Source organism: Myotis brandtii, unplaced genomic scaffold (assembly GCF_000412655.1).
Source record: "Myotis brandtii unplaced genomic scaffold, ASM41265v1 scaffold930, whole genome shotgun sequence".
Classification (NCBI taxonomy): Eukaryota; Metazoa; Chordata; class Mammalia; order Chiroptera; family Vespertilionidae; genus Myotis; species Myotis brandtii.
This window is the reverse complement of record NW_005371837.1, coordinates 585,226-603,838: the sequence shown is the minus strand read 5'-3', so window position 1 is coordinate 603,838 and position 18,613 is coordinate 585,226. Positions and strand designations below refer to the sequence as shown.

The 18,613-nt window shown below is 56.0% G+C and overlaps 2 protein-coding genes across 4 annotated transcripts in view; one reads left to right on the top strand and one right to left on the bottom strand.

Moving 5' to 3' along the window:
• The window catches only part of ANGPT2 (angiopoietin 2), a 16,175-nt gene extending 13,332 nt beyond the window's left edge, over positions 1-2,843 (top strand). For 2 of the 3 annotated variants that reach the window (XM_014533031.1, XM_014533030.1), the window contains exons 6-7: positions 948-1,078; positions 2,052-2,308. In XM_014533031.1, the coding sequence (XP_014388517.1) occupies positions 948-1,078; positions 2,052-2,212 (292 nt within the window). In that variant the 3' untranslated portion in view covers positions 2,213-2,308. Of the gene's footprint in view, positions 1-947; positions 1,079-2,051 lie in introns of all 3 variants that reach the window. The other variant, XM_014533029.1, reaches the window with a different exon arrangement.
• The window catches only part of MCPH1 (microcephalin 1), a 128,976-nt gene that overhangs the window by 72,852 nt on the left and 37,511 nt on the right, over positions 1-18,613 (bottom strand). The window contains exon 12 of the mRNA XM_014533026.1: positions 4,157-4,234. Within this exon, the coding sequence (XP_014388512.1) occupies positions 4,157-4,234 (78 nt within the window). The remainder of the gene's footprint in view (positions 1-4,156; positions 4,235-18,613) is intronic.

The window sequence follows — 18,613 nt, the reverse complement described above, 5'->3', positions numbered from 1 at the left end:
GCTGTGCGGCGTGGACGCTCGCGGGAGGGCCCGGCAGAGCCTGGTCACTCGCTCCCTGACCCATCCCTTCTCCACCCTCGTCCCAACATGGTTCTTGGAAATGATCTCCCAGGTCGTGGCTGGCAAACAAGCGGGCATGAGCGGGCGTCAGGGACGCCGTCACCTGGGGCTGGAGTGCGGTCCTCCCTCTGCTTCGCAGGGTCTGTGCTGTGGATCCCAGGACGGGCAGACCTGGTGCCCAGGCTCCACACCCCACCCAGCACGTGGACCCTGCTCTCGGCCGCCGGGCCAGCCTCCGCCCACAGCTCCCCTGAGGGGGTTTGCCCACCGCCTCCCCGTCCCATTCCCCCCCAGCACAGGCACAGGCACAGGCCAGACGCTGCTGCCTTCGACAGGAGGGGCCATGCCCACTGTCTCACGGGTCAGCACCTCTGTTCCTTCCCCAGTGCCCAGCAGGTGCCTGACCCACTGCACAGACACCGGGCACAGCAGCACGAGGACTCGACTTCCTCTCCAGACCCAATGCCCCTTGCTCACTCCTGCAGGCCTCCCAGCCCACTCCACCGACAACGGGGCTGAGGTCGTCCCGTCACCACGACGCGTTCCTGTCTGGGTGAAGCCTGCAGACCTGGGCAGAGCCCCCTCCTTCCCCTGCACGCGCAGCCCCCTTCCTGTTTATCTCAGAGCAGGAAAATGAGTGGAAAGGCCCAAGTCCCGCTGATGCCTGTGCAAGTGACATCCGCGGCAGGTTTCCCCAGAACACGCTCTCTGCCTCGGGACCGGCCGATAAGCGGGTTCCTGTTTATTCCCGCGGAGAACGCTCGGTCCAGGCTGCTGGGGGCACTAGCGGGCCCGGTGCCCTTGGGCACAACGGCTTCTTTGTGGGAAGTGTTCCTCGGAGGCACAAACCCCCGCTCATCCCCCTCTTCTCCCCTCTGCACCCCCAGGATCCACCTGAAGGGCCTCACGGGGTCAGCCGGCAAGATCAGCAGCATCAGCCAGCCGGGGAGCGACTTCAGCACCAAGGACGCGGACAAGGACCGGTGCATCTGCAAGTGCGCGCAGATGCTCACGGGAGGTAGGCCCTTCCTGTTTGTGTGGGCGAGGGCCCTGCACCAGCCGTGGGAGGTGACAGCGTCCACATTCACAGACAGGCCTGCCCGCGGGAGAAGCTCGCTTTCCGCTTGTCCACCTGGAGCTGCTACCGCAGGACAGAACTTGGGCACCGGGTGAAGGACAGTGACTCAGTCCAGGGGCCACATCACAGAACATAATGATGTAAACACTGCACCAGAGTATTTTCCAAAGAAACAAAACACCCAGATACAAGTACAGCCGCTGCCCCACCCGCCGAGCTAACACTGCTCGAGGTTCACTCACATCACGTCTCACTACATACGGAGCGTCAACAGCCATGCGCCCGCCTCCGCGTCTTAGTTCCGTATAAATGGCATCACTCTCTCTGTCCTTCCAACACAATGTTTCAGGATTTACTCAGACTCACACCCTCCCTGCAAACCTGGGCACCTGTGGGCTGGGTCAGGGTGACAGCAGGTGCCAGGCACTGGGTGCCACTGGGTGCGGATGGGGACCCAGCCCCCGCTGTGCCACACACTCACCCAGCTTCACCCAGTGAGCACTGCTACGGCTTTAAATTTTTTATATCTAGCTCCACTGGACACTTAAAACTTGGGGTTATATTTTAAACAAAAAGAATTTCTCAGGGGGTGGGGGGAGCCTGCATCAGTCCAGTTCACTGAGCTGGGGAACTGGAAAGGGTGTGGCTGCCGAGAGCCACCCCAAGGCCTTGGTGTCCCCGTCCAGACCTTCCGCCCCCTGTGCGTGGCCGTGGCCTCCCCACCCAGCGCCCGAGCAAAGGGGAGAAGCCTGCCCGAGCCCCGCTCACAGTGCAGGGGCACCCTCCCCTCTGCGGCCCCGCCCAGGGCACTCAGACACCGTCACAGAAAATGCAGTGAATGTGCCGCGTGGACCGGCGGGTGGCTGCTCCCCGGGAGGGTGGCCCCATCCTAACCCTCTGCTGCGCTTCACAGGCTGGTGGTTCGACGCGTGTGGCCCCTCCAACCTGAACGGAATGTACTACCCGCAGAGGCAGAGCACCAACAGGTTCAACGGCATCAAGTGGTACTACTGGAAGGGCTCGGGCTACTCGCTCAAGGCCACGGCCATGATGATCCGGCCCGCGGACTTCTGAGGCCTGCGCCTGCGGCGGGGGCTGCGGCATCCCTCCACCTGAACCCAGGGGACACAGCTGCGTTGTCCCTCCACCCAGAGGGACACGCCCGGGGCCCGAGTCAGAGCCCTCAAAACTCCCCACGGACACCTGCCCTGCTCGGCAACCCCAGCACAGCCCGACCTTCACCTCGTGACCTGCAGGGCGTCTGCGCAGAGATGAGCTTAAGCTGCAAATGAGAAGATGGCTCGCGGGCTCCGTGTCACGCCGTGTCAAGCGCATCAGTGAATAACTGGAAACAGCTCTGGGCTCCGGGGTCGTCTGGCTGCATCCCCGCTCGCCCGCCCGGGGCTGGCGGAGAGGAAGGCAGCCTCCACGCCCCGCCCCGTGCACAGACTCAGGGGCTCCCTGGGAGGGTCACAGTGCCTTTGCCCTCCTCTTGGGTGCTTTACATTTTCATCTGAAAACAGCGTATTTGCATAGGTGTCGCCAGCTTAGTTCTAAGCTAATGCTCAAAAACAGATGTCAGGTTTATACGGAGAAATTCCCAGGATGTATTCTTTTATTTTATGTAAAGATTGTACTACTTTTTTTTGCTGCCTGTTAACTATGAAGTTATTTTAGTAATTAAATATAACTTATGAGATGACGACATTGAACTTTCATGATAATATTTACAATCCCATTTAATTCCAAAACAACGGCCGTGCGTCCTGACCAGGACTCTCCCTCTCAGGACAGACCCGCCCTCACCCACCAGCCCCTGGGGGCTCTTCCCTCCGGGGCGGGCAGGCCGAGGAGGGGAAGCCCAGACGTGGGGCGTGCACGAAGCTGTACCGCTCGAGCTAAACGCCCTCCTGAAGTTATTTCAGGAAAAAGTCATCTGTATCAGTACGGTATTTACAAATGTCTACCAGAAAACTTGGAAAAGGGGTTTTGAAGCACAAAACGGAAATCTGGTGCTCACCTCGCAGTCGCTCGCCCAGGCCGCACCCAGGCCGACCGGGTCTAACTCGGCAGCTGTCCCCGCGGGGAGCACGGCCGCTCTGAGCTGCCAGGCCCTCGGGCATCTGGTTTCCACCCAGTTGCCAGGCAGCTCAGCCAGCTGGACAACCAGCCACCGTTCACGTGTCTTCACCCTCTTCCGTCCCCCACCGCCGTGTCCCTTAGTCCGCGCTCTTCTCTAACTGATGTGGCCCCACAGGCCGCCCGCCCCTGCAGCTCATCACAGACTGGCCGGTCGGGCGCGCTCCTCGCTCCGTCCCCCTGACCAGCGTGAGGCTTTATCACCCATCAGAGGCGCCCGCCGTGTGTGGAGGCGAGAGCGTCCGATGAGACTCACGGCTGGAGGAGCGGCACATTCCAGGTCTCAGTGAGCCCGCGGCAGAGAGAGGGGAGGCCGACACGGGAGAGGCCTTCTGATGAACAAACCGTCACGCACCAGTCGACAGCTGTGCAGTCCTGCTCCCCAGCCACCGAGACCACCTGCAGGATCGGGCCTCAGCCTTTGGAAACCAGGCCCTGGCGCCTACCCATTCGCATCGGTCAAGTCGAAGCCGAGTTTAGGGAAACGGGAAAACAAAGTCTGCGGCGTACTGCTGGCAGGCCATGTTTTTACACCTATCAGCTCTGTCTCTACGGGCAGCAACAGCATCACCTTTCAAAGCTGCGATCGAGATACAGAGTTCCTTCTCAAGACCCCGCCTTCTCATTTTTGTTTCTCAGTCCTGAGGGCTCCACAATTAAGACTTTTTGAGAATGCATTTCTCACAACTTTTTGCAAAGATTTTTACATTTGTTCTCACAAATAAATAGATTAAAAAGTATTCAGTTCTGTGGATTTTTTTTTAGTTATGGGCATAAGTGTTCTTGATTTAATAAACATCTGAGCCCTTAGCTTTGCTAGTAACAGTTTCTCAAGAAATTGTAGTTGTGGTTCCCACCACAAAGTAACGCTTGACTCACCGGAGCGGCGGGAAAGGAGTCGGAGAGCTCGAAGGGTTCCTCAGAAATCCAGTGACCCAGTTCCAAAGACCACAGGACCTGCAACGGCACAGAAAGCAGCATTTTAAATATTTACTGTTAAATATTCTGAGTGAATAACAAGCCATCTAGAAGCTAGCAAAAGGAAAACCCAGCGGCGAGTGCACCCCCCAGATCAGAGCAGGCGTGTCGCACCCCGAAGGGGCCCAGCACCTCCAGCTGCACACACGGCACACAGGTAAGGGCCTGGCCAGGTGACGTCTCGTGATGACTGGACGCCAGGGCTATTGTCCCATGGAGGCCAAGTACGACCAGAGACCACCCTGCTCCTAGACACGGAACAGGACATTTCTTTAAGACTACACGTTTCCAACTTAAGGAGGCAGGCAGACGGTGCTCAGGAAGTGTTTCCACAGTCTTATTAAAAAGAAAGGCACACAAATTAGGAGAAGACAGACCATAGGCCTAAACTTACACAGCAACCCCGTGGTGTGTGACTGTTCCTAACATCGTCTGACTTTCAGAAGTTCCCCAGAGCACACGTGAGAGACCGCAGGCAGGTAGGTCAGCGCATTCCAACGGCGACCCGCCCGGTGCACGCGGGGCTGCCCGCACTCTGGTGCGAAGGGGACCTGGTGTGTAACTCGACGCTTCCCTTCCTTACATGGATTTCAAAGGGCCTCGCCGAGAGGACGTTTTTCTCTCCTTCAGAAAACATTTATGAAGGGGACAGGAAATCAAAGCAGTCATCTTACAAATGAAAACAAAACAGCCCAACAACCCGAGAGCCACAGCGATTCAGGGCAGAGGTCAATGTCTTGTCACGTGATCAGCACCCCAAACACTCGAGCGACCAAAACGCACCAAGGCTGGTGCCAAGACCACCGCCGTTCGCCTTCCAGGTCACAACCTTCTGATGAACAAACCATCATGCACCAGTCGACAGCTGCGCAGTCCTGCTCCCCAGCCACCGAGACCACCTGCGGGATCGGGCCTCAGCCTTCGGAAACCAGGCCCTGGCGCCTACCCATTCGCATCGGTCAAGTCAAAGCCGAGTTTAGGGAAACGGGAAAACAAAGTCCGCGGCGTTCTGCTGGCAGGCCACGTTTTTACACCTATCAGTTCTGTCTCTACGGGCAGCAACAGCATCACCTTTCAAAGCTGCGAGCGAGATACAGAGTTCCTTCTCAAGACCCCACCTTCTCATTTTTGTTTCTCAGTCCTGAGGGCTCCACAATTAAGACTTTTTGAGAATGCATTTCTCACAACTTTTTGCAAAGATTTTCACATTTGTTCTCACAAATAAATAGATTAAAAAGTATTCAGTTCTGTGGATTTTTTTTAGTTATGGGCATAAGTGTTCTTGATTTAATAAACATCTGAGCCCTTAGCTTTGCTAGTAAAGTTTCTCAAAGGCCAAGTACGACCAGAGACCACCCTGCTCCTAGACACGGAACAGGACATTTCTTTAAGACTACACGTTTCCAACTTAAGGAGGCAGGCAGACGGTGCTCAGGAAGTGTTTCCACAGTCTTATTAAAAAGAAAGGCACACAAATTAGGAGAAGACAGACCATAGGCCTAAACTTACACAGCAACCCCGTGGTGTGTGACTGTTCCTAACATCGTCTGACTTTCAGAAGTTCCCCAGAGCACACGTGAGAGACTCCCAGACTGTGAAGAGGAAGTATCTCATGAACACGCTTCCATCAGCAGCAGCAGCAGCTGCAGCATCTGAATCCACACATTCAAATGATCAAAACGACGTTTTCATTTTGATTCAGCAACGCCTGAGACTCGGGCGCCGTCTGCTCTGTGACCGAATCCCTCCAGCCTGTCTCTACGCTCCGCTCCGGCAGGATTCACAACCGGAGTCACCACATAACGCACGTGTCGGTCACGCCACGTCTGATATCCCTTCTTCCCGCAGTGGCTACACAGAGCTACGTCCTTCCGGCTGAACTGCTGGCGATGAAGCGGAAGCCTTCCCTTTGGGAGTTCCTACAGCTCAGCACCATCTATGGGCGCCGGCCTGAAGCATCCCCTCCTACCAGCACAGCCAGCACGACCCACATGGGACGGCCACGCTGTTTCTAAGAGCAAGTGTGTGTGGCAGGGAAGCTGGGCGCAGGGTGCAGGGCACGGGGTCCGAATGCTACCCCCAGCACTGGCCTGGGCCCTCAGACACATGGAGTCACTCACAGCTCTTTCCTGGCTCATGTATCGCTCATCTGTGACCATGAGCAGGATCCCATGCCAGGTCCTGGAAACACACCCAGACCCCGAGGAGGCCAGGCTCTGTGGGAGGCGGGGGGGTGGGGCGCAGACCACATGGGGTGCTCCGGCACAGGCCGTGGGAACCCAGAGGGGAAGCCAACTGGCTGCCTAGCAGGGGTGGGGAACCTTTCTCGCCAAGGGCCGTTGGGGGATTTACAGCATCATCCTCGGGCCACACAACATTAGCAACTGATTTGGTCCAACATTTAATGAACTCGGCAGGGCCAGACCAAACAATTTCCCGGGCCTCAGACCCGTGGACGCGAGGCTCCCCACCCTGGTCTAGGAGAACCCAGAAAGGGTCGGCCACGAGCTGACGTTTACATGGAGCTCAGCAGGCAAGGGGGAGGGGACGCCAGCGGAGAGAGGACTCCAGCCAAGACGGCCCCTTTCCAAATGGAGTGGGGTGCTCTGGAAGAAGGGTAGGAAGACAGGGGTGGCGGGGCCCGTTGGGGAGGCATGAGAGATGCTGTTTCTTTCCCCGTGTGCTGGGGGCATCGGCTCGGGGCAAGAGAATCGGGAGAAAAGCTAGGAGCGAGCTCCTGGGCTGGGCCCTCCATGGCCTGGGGATCAGCAGGCCGAGGGGAACCTGCCTCCGTGGGAGAGGGGACGGGCAGGCTGTGAGCTCGGGACCGCTCCGTCTCCAGTTGGTCCTGTGAGTCCACAAGCATTTTGCCAATTAGGCCGCTTTTTGGTTGTCCCCTGATTTTTACTGCCTAACCAACATTAAAAAAAAAAAAAAAACTTAGGAAGTTCAGTGAAAGGAGGTTTTATAAGTTTGGAAACTCGACACTGAAGCCGTTTCCCCGCTCTCTCTGGGTGGTTAAACACTCAGAATAACTATTTTCCTGACTTTATCGGCCACGGTCACTGACAGAGACACGCTAGCTGCGTGGTTGCTCACAGTCACATGCTTTGCCCAGGACCCAGGCTCAGCGTGGACAGGAGGCAGCGTGACCAGCAGGAGGCCAGGAGCACACAGTGCCAGAGCCAGCGTGGCACTGAGTTCAAGTAGAAGCCACACAAAAATGCCACCAGATTCAAAAGCCTCTGGGGAAACTTGTTCTCTGAGCTGGTCCCTCTCTAAATGTTATGGAAATAAAGCCTAGGACATCGACAGTACAGCTTTGGTAAGTGAACTGTGTTTTCATTTCTCTACGTACTCAAAGAATGAATAATTTACAGAGATAACAGGAAATAGATTCCACTGTAAGGAAATCAAATCAGAAATATATTACAGAAAGAAGTACACACTTTTTCCTTTAGTACCCTCACTAGCCAAACTGATCTTTACCTCCGTATTCAAAACAGAGAAAGTATATTCTGCCAGACACGCTCCGGCAGGATTCACAACCGGAGTCACCACATAACGCACGTGTCGGTCACGCCACGTCTGATATCCCTTCTTCCCGCAGTGGCTACACAGAGCTACGTCCTTCCGGCTGAACTGCTGGCGATGAAGCGGAAGCCTTCCCTTTGGGAGTTCCTACAGCTCAGCACCATCTATGGGAGCCGGCCTGAAGCATCCCCTCCTACCAGCACAGCCAGCACGACCCACATGGGACGGCCACGCTGTTTCTAAGAGCAAGTGTGTGTGGCAGGGAAGCTGGGCGCAGGGTGCAGGGCACGGGGTCCGAATGCTACCCCCAGCACTGGCCTGGGCCCTCAGACACATGGAGTCACTCACAGCTCTTTCCTGGCTCATGTATCGCTCATCTGTGACCATGAGCAGGATCCCATGCCAGGTCCTGGAAACACACCCAGACCCCGAGGAGGCCAGGCTCTGTGGGAGGCGGGGGGGTGGGGCGCAGACCACATGGGGTGCTCCGGCACAGGCCGTGGGAACCCAGAGGGGAAGCCAACTGGCTGCCTAGCAGGGGTGGGGAACCTTTCTCGCCAAGGGCCGTTGGAGGATTTACAGCATCATCCTCGGGCCACATAACATTAGCAACTGATTTGGTCCAACATTTAATGAACTCGGCAGGGCCAGACCAAACAATTTCCCGGGCCTCAGACCCGTGGATGCGAGGCTCCCCACCCTGGTCTAGGAGAACCCAGAAAGGGTCGGCCACGAGCTGACGTTTACACGGAGCTCAGCAGGCAAGGGGGAGGGGATGCCAGCGGAGAGAGGACTCCAGCCAAGACGGCCCCTTTTCCGGCTGGAGTGGGGTGCTCTGGAAGAAGGGTAGGAAGACGGGGCGGGGGGGCCCGTTGGGGAGGCATGAGAGATGCTGTTTCTTTCCCCGTGTGGCTGGGGGCATCGGCTCAGGGCAAGAGAATCGGGAGAAAAGCCAGGAGCGAGCTCCTGGGCTGGGCCCTCCACGGCCTGGGGATCAGCAGGCCGAGGGGAACCTGCCTCCGTGGGAGAGGGGACGGGCAGGCTGTGAGCTCGGGACCGCTCCGTCTCCAGTTGGTACAGCAACCCCGTGGTGTGTGACTGTTCCTAACATCGTCTGACTTTCAGAAGTTCCCCAGAGCACACGTGAGAGACTCCCAGACTGTGAAGAGGAAGTATCTCATGAACACGCTTCCATCAGCAGCAGCAGCTGCAGCATCTGAATCCACACATTCAAATGATCAAAACGATGTTTTCATTTTATTCAGCAACGCCTGAGACTCGGGCGCCGTCTGCTCCGTGACCGAATCCCTCCAGCCTGTCTCTACGCTCCGGCAGGATTCACAACCGGAGTCACCACATAACGCACGTGTCGGTCACGCCACGTCTGATATCCCTTCTTCCCGCAGTGGCTACACAGAGCTACGTCCTTCCGGCTGAACTGCTGGCGATGAAGCGGAAGCCTTCCCTTTGGGAGTTCCTACAGCTCAGCACCATCTATGGGAGCCGGCCTGAAGCATCCCCTCCTACCAGCACAGCCAGCACGACCCACATGGGACGGCCACGCTGTTTCTAAGAGCAAGTGTGTGTGGCAGGGAAGCTGGGCGCAGGGTGCAGGGCACGGGGTCCGAATGCTACCCCCAGCACTGGCCTGGGCCCTCAGACACATGGAGTCACTCACAGCTCTTTCCTGGCTCATGTATCGCTCATCTGTGACCATGAGCAGGATCCCATGCCAGGTCCTGGAAACACACCCAGACCCCGAGGAGGCCAGGCTCTGTGGGAGGCGGGGGGGTGGGGCGCAGACCACATGGGGTGCTCCGGCACAGGCCGTGGGAACCCAGAGGGGAAGCCAACTGGCTGCCTAGCAGGGGTGGGGAACCTTTCTCGCCAAGGGCCGTTGGGGGATTTACAGCATCATCCTCGGGCCACACAACATTAGCAACTGATTTGGTCCAACATTTAATGAACTCGGCAGGGCCAGACCAAACAATTTCCCGGGCCTCAGACCCGTGGACGCGAGGCTCCCCACCCTGGTCTAGGAGAACCCAGAAAGGGTCGGCCACGAGCTGACGTTTACATGGAGCTCAGCAGGCAAGGGGGAGGGGACGCCAGCGGAGAGAGGACTCCAGCCAAGACGGCCCCTTTTCCGGCTGGAGTGGGGTGCTCTGGAAGAAGGGTAGGAAGACGGGGCGGGGGGGCCCGTTGGGGAGGCATGAGAGATGCTGTTTCTTTCACAGTGTGGCTGGGGGCATGGGCTCAGGGCAAGAGAATCGGGGGAAAAGCCAGGGGGGAGCTCCTGGGCTGGGCCCTCCATGGCCTGGGGATCAGCAGGCCGAGGGGAACCTGCCTCCGTGGGAGAGGGGACGGGCAGGCTGTGAGCTCGGGACCCGCTCCATCTCCAGTTGGTCCTGTGAGTCCACGAGCATTTTGCCAATTAGGCCGCTTTTTGGTTGTCCCCTGATTTTTACTGCCTAACCAACATTAAAAAAAAAACAAAAACTTAGGAAGTTCAGTGAAAGGAGGTTTTATAAGTTTGGAAACTCGACACTGAAGCCGTTTCCCCGCTCTCTCTGGGTGGTCAAACACTCAGAATAACTATTTTCCTGACTTTATCGGCCACGGTCACTGACAGAGACACGCTAGCTGCGTGGTTCCTCACAGTCACACGCTTTGCCCAGGACCCAGGCTCAGCGTGGACAGGAGGCAGCGTGACCAGCAGGAGGCCAGAAGCACACAGTGCCAGAGCCAGCGTGGCACCGAGTTCAAGTAGAAGCCACACAAAAATGCCACCGGATTCAAAAGCCTCTGGGGAAACTTGTTCTCTGAGCTGGTCCCTCTCTAAATGTTATGGAAATAAAGCCTAGGACATCGACAGTACAGCTTTGGTAAGTGAACTGTGTTTTCATTTCTCTACGTACTCAAAGAATGAATAATTTACAGAGATAACAGGAAATAGATTCCACTGTAAGGAAATCAAATCAGAAATATATTACAGAAAGAAGTACACACTTTTTCCTTTAGTACCCTCACTAGCCAAACTGATCTTTACCTCCGTATTCAAAACAGAGAAAGTATATTCTGCCAGACAACAGTCAAGACCATAAGTGACCTTAAAAATAAAAAGTTAACCCAACATATTTCCCATCAGATATGTGACAGGAAGTCACTAAGAAGCCAAGCAAAGCAGGGATGGAATTGAAGGGGTACAGAGGGTGCACCCCATGTGTCACAGCCCTGACAGGAGGGTATTTCAGACTCACCACACATGAACATATTTCTCACACTCGTAAAGCATGAACCTTGTGAATTCAACGAGAAACCATTTTCTTGCCTTATTGTTCGATCGACAGCAACTGATGATACCAGGTTCCATATCGTGGGAGCCCTTACTCCGTGCAGCCCAGACCCGCCCCCATCCATGCTCTCCTCGCTTTGTGTACATCATTCCCCTTGGGGGGTGGGGGTGGGGGGGAGCGCACGCAGTGACTGCAAACCAGCCGGAAACCTGCTGTCGTCAAGTGCACGGCAGGGAGAGCATCCCACACGAGGACAAAGTCGCCTCCGGTCACACGGCACCTTCAGCACATGCCAACAGGCAGCTGAAATGATGGGGTCAAAAGGCAGGGAAGGGTCCGCAGCAGAGAGCTGGCCCAGAAGCTGGCTCCATGGTCAGGGGCTCAGAAGGGCGGAGCACAGCTGGGATGCCAGCGTCCAGAGAAGGAAGTCGACAGGGAGTGTCCAGTGACCGCTCCCGACTCCCCGAGACGGGGACAGGCGGCAGAAGAGAAGTCTGAAAAGGGTGTCGAACAGGGAAAAGGGGCCTCTCCCCGCCAGGACGAGGCAGACGTGAAGCCAGACGGAGCAGAACTGGACGGTCGGCCCTCACGCTGGACACCGGCGAGGCCCTGAGCAGGACACGGGCGTGCCTTCCTGGGGCAATGACCGCCGCAGAGAAGACAGACACACAGACATGACGCGTGGCCTCCCTCCATCCAACCCACCCACACACATCCCACCGTCCACACGCCGCCCCGGCACGCAGCTCACATCACGCGTCAGTGCCGACATCACCCGCGATTCACGCCATGAGCTACGTCTCTACAATAAACACATGGGCCAAACCAAACCAAACAAAGGGGCTTCCCGGGACCTCGCTGCCGACAGGCCTGGTAACAGCTGCGCCACAGCCTCACGGGGACCCACCTCGACGGGGAGCGGCAGGGCTCCCGGGTCGTGGTGCCCAGCAAAGTCTGCGGGACTGGAAGACTCCCTGGAGGCAGGCAGGGTGAGAGAACCCAGACTTTCTGACATCCCCATCCCGGCAGCGACTCGACAGGCACACAGAGAAGGAAGCCATCAAGACAGTGTTAATGATCACCTCAGGAAAAACAAACAAAACTACCCAAAAAGAATGGAATCAGCACATTATACGGCTCAGCTCAAACAGCACTCACATAAGACCCACGCGTGTGCGTGTGCGTGTGACTGCGCGTGTTCATACTCATCTACAGAACTTCACACAGAAACGGTCACCAGTGGGCAGACGGGGTCCTGGCTCAGTCTTCCTCAGACGTCTACGATAATGCCCCAATACAGCAGGAGGGCATTTTCATTAGAAACACACAGGTAAACCATCGGAAGGCTGTCTTAAGGGGGGAGTCGGGCTCGGAAACAACGGGCAGGCAGTGGCAGTTTCATGATAAGCCTCATAGACGACACTCGACTTTCTCAGCACTGCACTTCGGAAAACGTTAGCCGTGCAGGAGTCGCCCACACGGTTCAGAGCGTCCTCATTCCCGTCCCTGGACTCCTCCCCTGTGGGTCCCTCCAACTGGCTCTTCGTTTCAAAAGTGCTTTGCTGACCAGACCCACTTGTCGAGATCTGCACACACCTCGTGCTGGGCTTGTCCCCAGAACTGGGGTGAACCCACAGACCAGACGCCCTCCAATGCACAGCTCTCTGCCCGTTTATCTTGGTCTGGTTTGATTTCTTTCACAAGTTTTGTAGTTTTCAACGAACAGCTCCTGCCAATATTGTCAGATGTAAACTTAAGTACTTCCATTTCTGGGGTGTAATGTAAACTGGGCTAAAAAGTATTAGAATTCCAGTTGTTCATTTCTCGTAGACAGAAATACAACTGAATTGTGCATATGACCTTGCCTGTAACCCTGCTGGGCTCGGGCTACGAGCTGTGGGAGCTTCTCTGTGCATCTCCTGCGTGTGGGCAGTCTATGATCCCGCCCTACCCCGCCCCCCCGTAAGCGTCTTTATTTTTCTCGCCTTGTTGCCTCAGCTAGGGCTCCCCAGCAAGAGCATCCAAGCTGCATGAACCACCCTGTGAGGCAGCTTCGTGTGGATTATAAGACAGAAGAGCATAAACCCAAGTGTCCTGTGTATCAATTCGTGTTTCTATGGAAAGTGGAGGCTTTTCCCCTTCGTTTCATCTTGTTTTTAAGTAAAAAAGTACAGACTGTTACCTAGTCCGGTGCTGGCGAGGGGTCATGGTGCTCTCACCAACTGCCTGAACTTCTTATTCCCCAGAGAATCAGAAAATTCTGAGTGGTCTAAAGTACTACGGCTCAACATCCGTAAGTGTCCCTTTCCAGGACAAAAACCACCAAATTACCTTTTCCTAACATTCACCTTAATTTCTTAGTATTTTCTTAATTTCCTAAGAACTCTTCTTAAGTGTTTAAAAAAGATTAATGTAGTCACAAAAACAAGGTACACTTAATTTTTGCCTTCTCAAAAAAAGAAAAAATTAAAGCAGGGAAAACAACACAGATTTCAGTCCGAGTGATGAGAGAAAGCTGGGATTAAAGAAAAAGCGACCAACAGGGAGATTTTAGGTTGTACTTGAAAAAATGAAACACTCCGTGTAATAAAGACCGACTCCTGGTAGAAAAATTACAGCTGTACTATGAAGCTGATTTACTGATCATGTTGAAAACATTTACGAGGACTCGGTGTGAGCTATTATTAAGTTTACTCTAAATTCCTAAGTGGTCAGCTGCATCCTCGCTGTTGTGGACCTGTGTCCAGAGCACACCACCTGCCACGTGTAATTGTTAACTCCCACAGCAACATGGCACCAGGCGCACGTGGGAGAACACAGCAGGCAAAGAGAAGGGGGCCTGGTCCGGCCAGCATAGCTCAGGGGTTGAGCATCGACCTGTGAACCAGGAGGTCAGGGTTCGATTCCGGGTCAGGGCACACGCCTGGGTTGTGGGCTCGATCCCCAGTGAGGGGCGTGCAAGGGGCAGCCCACCAATGATTCTCTCTCACCATTGATGCTTCTATCTCTCTCCCTCTCCCTTCCTCTCTAACATCAATAAAAATATATTAAAAAAAGAAAAAAGGGGGCCGCTGGAGGGGATACGCCAACAATGTTCTTGGCGTAAGAAGAACTGATACAAAACACCAGCTGACACTGAGCACCTGTGCTGTGGATTTACCCACGGGGATCCCGTTAATTCCAACAGCTCACGAGCCTGCTTCCCCCCACTCCACCACCAGGAGTGGCCGGCTGTCTTCTCCTGCCACCTTCCTCCTCCAGCTGGGCAGCTGCAGGGACAAACATTTGCATTTGCCAAGCCTGCCTTTCCTACAGAAGAAGAACTCAAACAATAATTGCCATTTTTTTTCTATTTTAAGCTAACACCAAAATTATAGGATTTTTCTCATCAGACTTCAGAGTCTTTGTCTCAGTTGTGAAGGTAACAATGTTCTCAAACAAGAGAACTTGCTATGTGTACACGGCCTTTATTTTTTTCTAGAGGGAGAGTATGTGTCTCCCACAACTAGACAGTGTAGTGAGCCAAGAACCCAGAACCCACACCTGGGTTAAACCGATCTCCCCTCTCCACAGCTTTGTGACAGAAGACAAGTCTGTCCCATGGAAACACCACGCGTCACTGAGAACGAAAGCGTCCCTGTGGGCAGTGAACAGTCGTGCACACAAGTTACATGGAGGTTAAACTTCGGGAGGAAGACCGGCTGTCAATCGTATAATTTTCAAGACTAAATAGCCGAGTGCTTATGTCCTGGACACTGTGGAGCCAGGAACCAGGGAGATCTAGACTTCCGAGAAGACCCACTTGGACTGGCGAGGTTTCAAGGCAGTAACATGGGTTCCAAAATAAGCCATTCCTCCTCTTTCCAACCATCTCTGAGAACCAAGGAAGACTTTCTGTAATTCATCAAGTTTCTCTAAAAATACAGACCTATGCAGCAGACGCAAGGCTGCCTCCAAGAGGCTCTGTAACGGAGTGCAGCTCACACACTACCCATGAACTATCTAAAGGGCAGTGGCCTTCGGCGGACGCGCATGCTGTGCAGCCACCGCCTCGCCCAGCTTCAGGGCCTCTCACGCACTGGGAGCATGCCCGGTGCCCACTGGGCACCCCCGGACTCACCCACTGGACACGTCACACGGAAGGACACACAGCACGTGCCCGCCCTGCTCCCCTGCCTGCACGGTGCTTCCACGTGATGGTCGTGAGCAGTACTGAGAGCTGCCTGAGCAGCTGACCTGGATACGGAAGCAGCTCGGAGGGTCTAACGGCCTCCCTGCCACGGGCAAGGTCGGCACCAATAGGGGGGGGGGGGGGAGGGTGATCCAGGCTACCTTGGGAAGGGGGTGCCTGGGGAACAGGGCCTCGGAACTGGGGAAACGCCGAATTCAAGTTCAAAACCCCCCATTTCCAAGCACTGTGAGCCAGTGACTGAACCCCCAGCAACATCCCAGCTGGGACGAACGCACGTCCCGGGTCCCCAGGACGACTGTGCCCGCTGGGCGTGCGCGGGTCTCCTGACAGGGCAGCTCCGAGCCAAGAACTTTCTAGGCGAGGACCACGAACATGGTTGGGAGCGGCCCGTCCCCCACCCGCTCGATGCCCCCAGCCCGTGATGGTCGTGAGCAGTACTGAGAGCTGCCTGAGCAGCTGACCTGGATACGGAAGCAGCTCGGAGGGTCTAACGGCCTCCCTGCCACGGGCAAGGTCGGCACCAATAGTCACCTCCCACCCGTTCACCGTTCAGACTCACACACGCTGCGTGCAGTCACGGAACGAAGACACCGGCGTTTGGGGGCGGGGGGGGGAGGGTGACCCAGGCTACCTTGGGAAGGGGGTGCCTGGGTAACAGGGCCTCGGAACTGGGGAAACGCCGAATTCTAGTTCAAAACCCCCCATTTCCAAGTACTGTGAGCCAGTGACTGAACCCCCAGCAACATCCCAGCTGGGACGAACGCACGTCCCGGGTCCCCAGGACGACTGTGCCCGCTGGGCGTGCGCGGGTCTCCTGACAGGGCAGCTCCGAGCCAAGAACTTTCTAGGCGAGGACCATGAACATGGTTGGGAGCGGCCCGTCCCCCACCCGCTCAATGCCCCCAGCCCCGCCCTGGGCAGCACGGTCCTGGGGCCCAGCCCTACAGAATCCGGACCTGGTCTCCTGTGTCTTTAAGGCTCAGAAAGCACCACGCAGCTGGCCCCAAAGTGGCACTAAACCAGGGCCTCCACACGACCTACGTGACCACGGCAGAGAAGATAAGCAAAAAGTCCTAAAAATAAGTAGCTGGGAACCCTTTCCCTTTTTAAGAGATGTGAGCGGACAGACACTAAGCCTCCGATGGAGGAGCGAGGAAGCCGCACGCGGGCACGGTCCATGGCGACAGCGACGCGCAGGATGCTAAACGGCTACTCTGGTGCTGGCGAGCTCTGCGGCGCCTGGCAGCCACGCCTTACATCTCACCAGCACAGAGCAGGGCGACCCAGCCTCTCCAGCAGCTACGCGCGAAGGCCAAGCGTCTTTATAAATAACACGGGCTCCTCTGTCCCTTATCAAAATGAAAACAAAAATAAATGTAACACATTCCAACGCAACCGAGACAAACAGCAGGAGCATCTTTATGAAAACAAAGCAGAGCTCTTAGCAGCGACAATCGTCCAGTGTCAGGCGCTGGGAGCAACTCGGGCTCCTGCCCTGCTTCCCATGAACTTGAGCTGCAAAGTCCTTTTCTCACAGGAGCCCAGGTCACCTGACTGTCCTGAGCTCTCACAGGAGCACACGCTTGCAGTTTATGGTGATGCACGATGCCTGCATGGGACCTTTACAGCTCAGAGGCCAGAAGCAATTCTAAAATTCTTTTTAAAAAGCTTATTGTTGGAAGTATTACCGATGTCCCCTCTGTCCCCCAATGACCCCTCTCTAGCCCACCCCACACCCACCACACGGTGTCTGTGTCCATGGGTTATGCCTACACCAGTGATGGCGAACCTATGACACCCGTGTCAGAGGTGACACGCGAACTCATTTTTTTGGTTGATTTTTCTTTGTTAAATGGCATTTAAATATATAAAATAAACATCAAAAATATAAGTCTTTGTTTTACTATGGTTGCAAATATCAAAAAATTTCTATATGTGACACGGCACCAGAGTCAAGTTAGGGTTTTTCAAAATGCTGACACGCCGAGCTCAAAAGGTTCGCCATCACTGGCCTACACCCATAAAGTCCTTTGGTTGATCTCCCCTCCACCCCCAACCCCCACCTTCCCTCAGAGATTCCAGCCTGTTCCAGCCTCCAGGTCTCTCGTTCTGAGATTGTAAAGTACGTGTAGCCTCTCTCTCGTTTACTCTCACAGGTGAGTGCTGGCTTCCGGTCCCCCTGGTAGCAGCCAGGAGGGACCCCCACACCTCCTCCCGCGCTCCCAAGGCTCAGCTCCAGCTCCTCAGAGCGCGGGCCTTTCCGGTAGCTGCTCATGAGAGCACACAGCCCCAGGTTAGACGGCCGCACGACACCCCAGGACAGCGGGAAGGGCCGCAGCGACGTCCGAGTGGGCGACGTCCGAGTGGCCCCCGTCTTGCCAAGGAAAGGCCGGCACCGACACCGAGCTCAGACCCCCCTCCTACCCGACACAGGCTGACACGCTTGCCCCGCTCCATCTCCCAGGCACGGACTCCACCCCAGGGGACAGGGGGGAGGCGGGTCACCCTCCCCGGAGGCCACACAGAGCGCGCGGGAGACACCCAGCCCAGGACGGCGAGGAGCAGAGGAGGGAAGGATCCACGGAGCCCACGCCTGAGCACAACATGACGGAACGCGGTGTCTCAACCTAACGGGGCCTGTGGTCAGGCCAGTTCCTCCTTTCCCGCTGTGCCGCGCCGCCTGCTGCCCACGGACACGCCACGCCCGCCGGTCCTCTCTCTACCTCCGGCACCAGCCTGAAGCGGGAGACCAGTGCTCTGGGCCGCCAACGGGGAGGGGCTGCCAGCGCGCTTCCCAAAGAAAAACAAGTGAAACACACGGATTTTGTTAGAAAATCACCACAGTATTTGACTTCCTCCTTTCCCGCTGTGCCGCGCCGCCTGCTGCCCACGGACACGCCACGCCCGCCGGTCCTCTCTCTACCTCCGGCACCAGCCTGAAGCGGGAGACCAGTGCTCTGGGCCGCCAACGGGGAGGGGCTGCCAGCGCGCTTCCCAAAGAAAAACAAGTGAAACACACGGATTTTGTTAGAAAATCACCACAGTGATAGACTGCGTGGGCCACATACAACCGTCTATTGGGAAGAACGGCTAGAACGCTATGAGAAGTTTCCAGAGAACACCACACGGCCCTGAAATAAAAACATTCCCGGCCGTGTTTGTCTTGGAGGCAAGCTCACACTGCTCGCCAAGAGTATTTTAAGAATCCCCCAAACTGCACTGGGACACTGGAGAAAGGGGGGACCACAGAGAGAGCCCGTCCTCTCGCACAGACGGGGGCTCCCCGAGGGGCGCGGTGGACGCTGCCACCTTGGCCCTGAAACTGCCTCCCGGGCC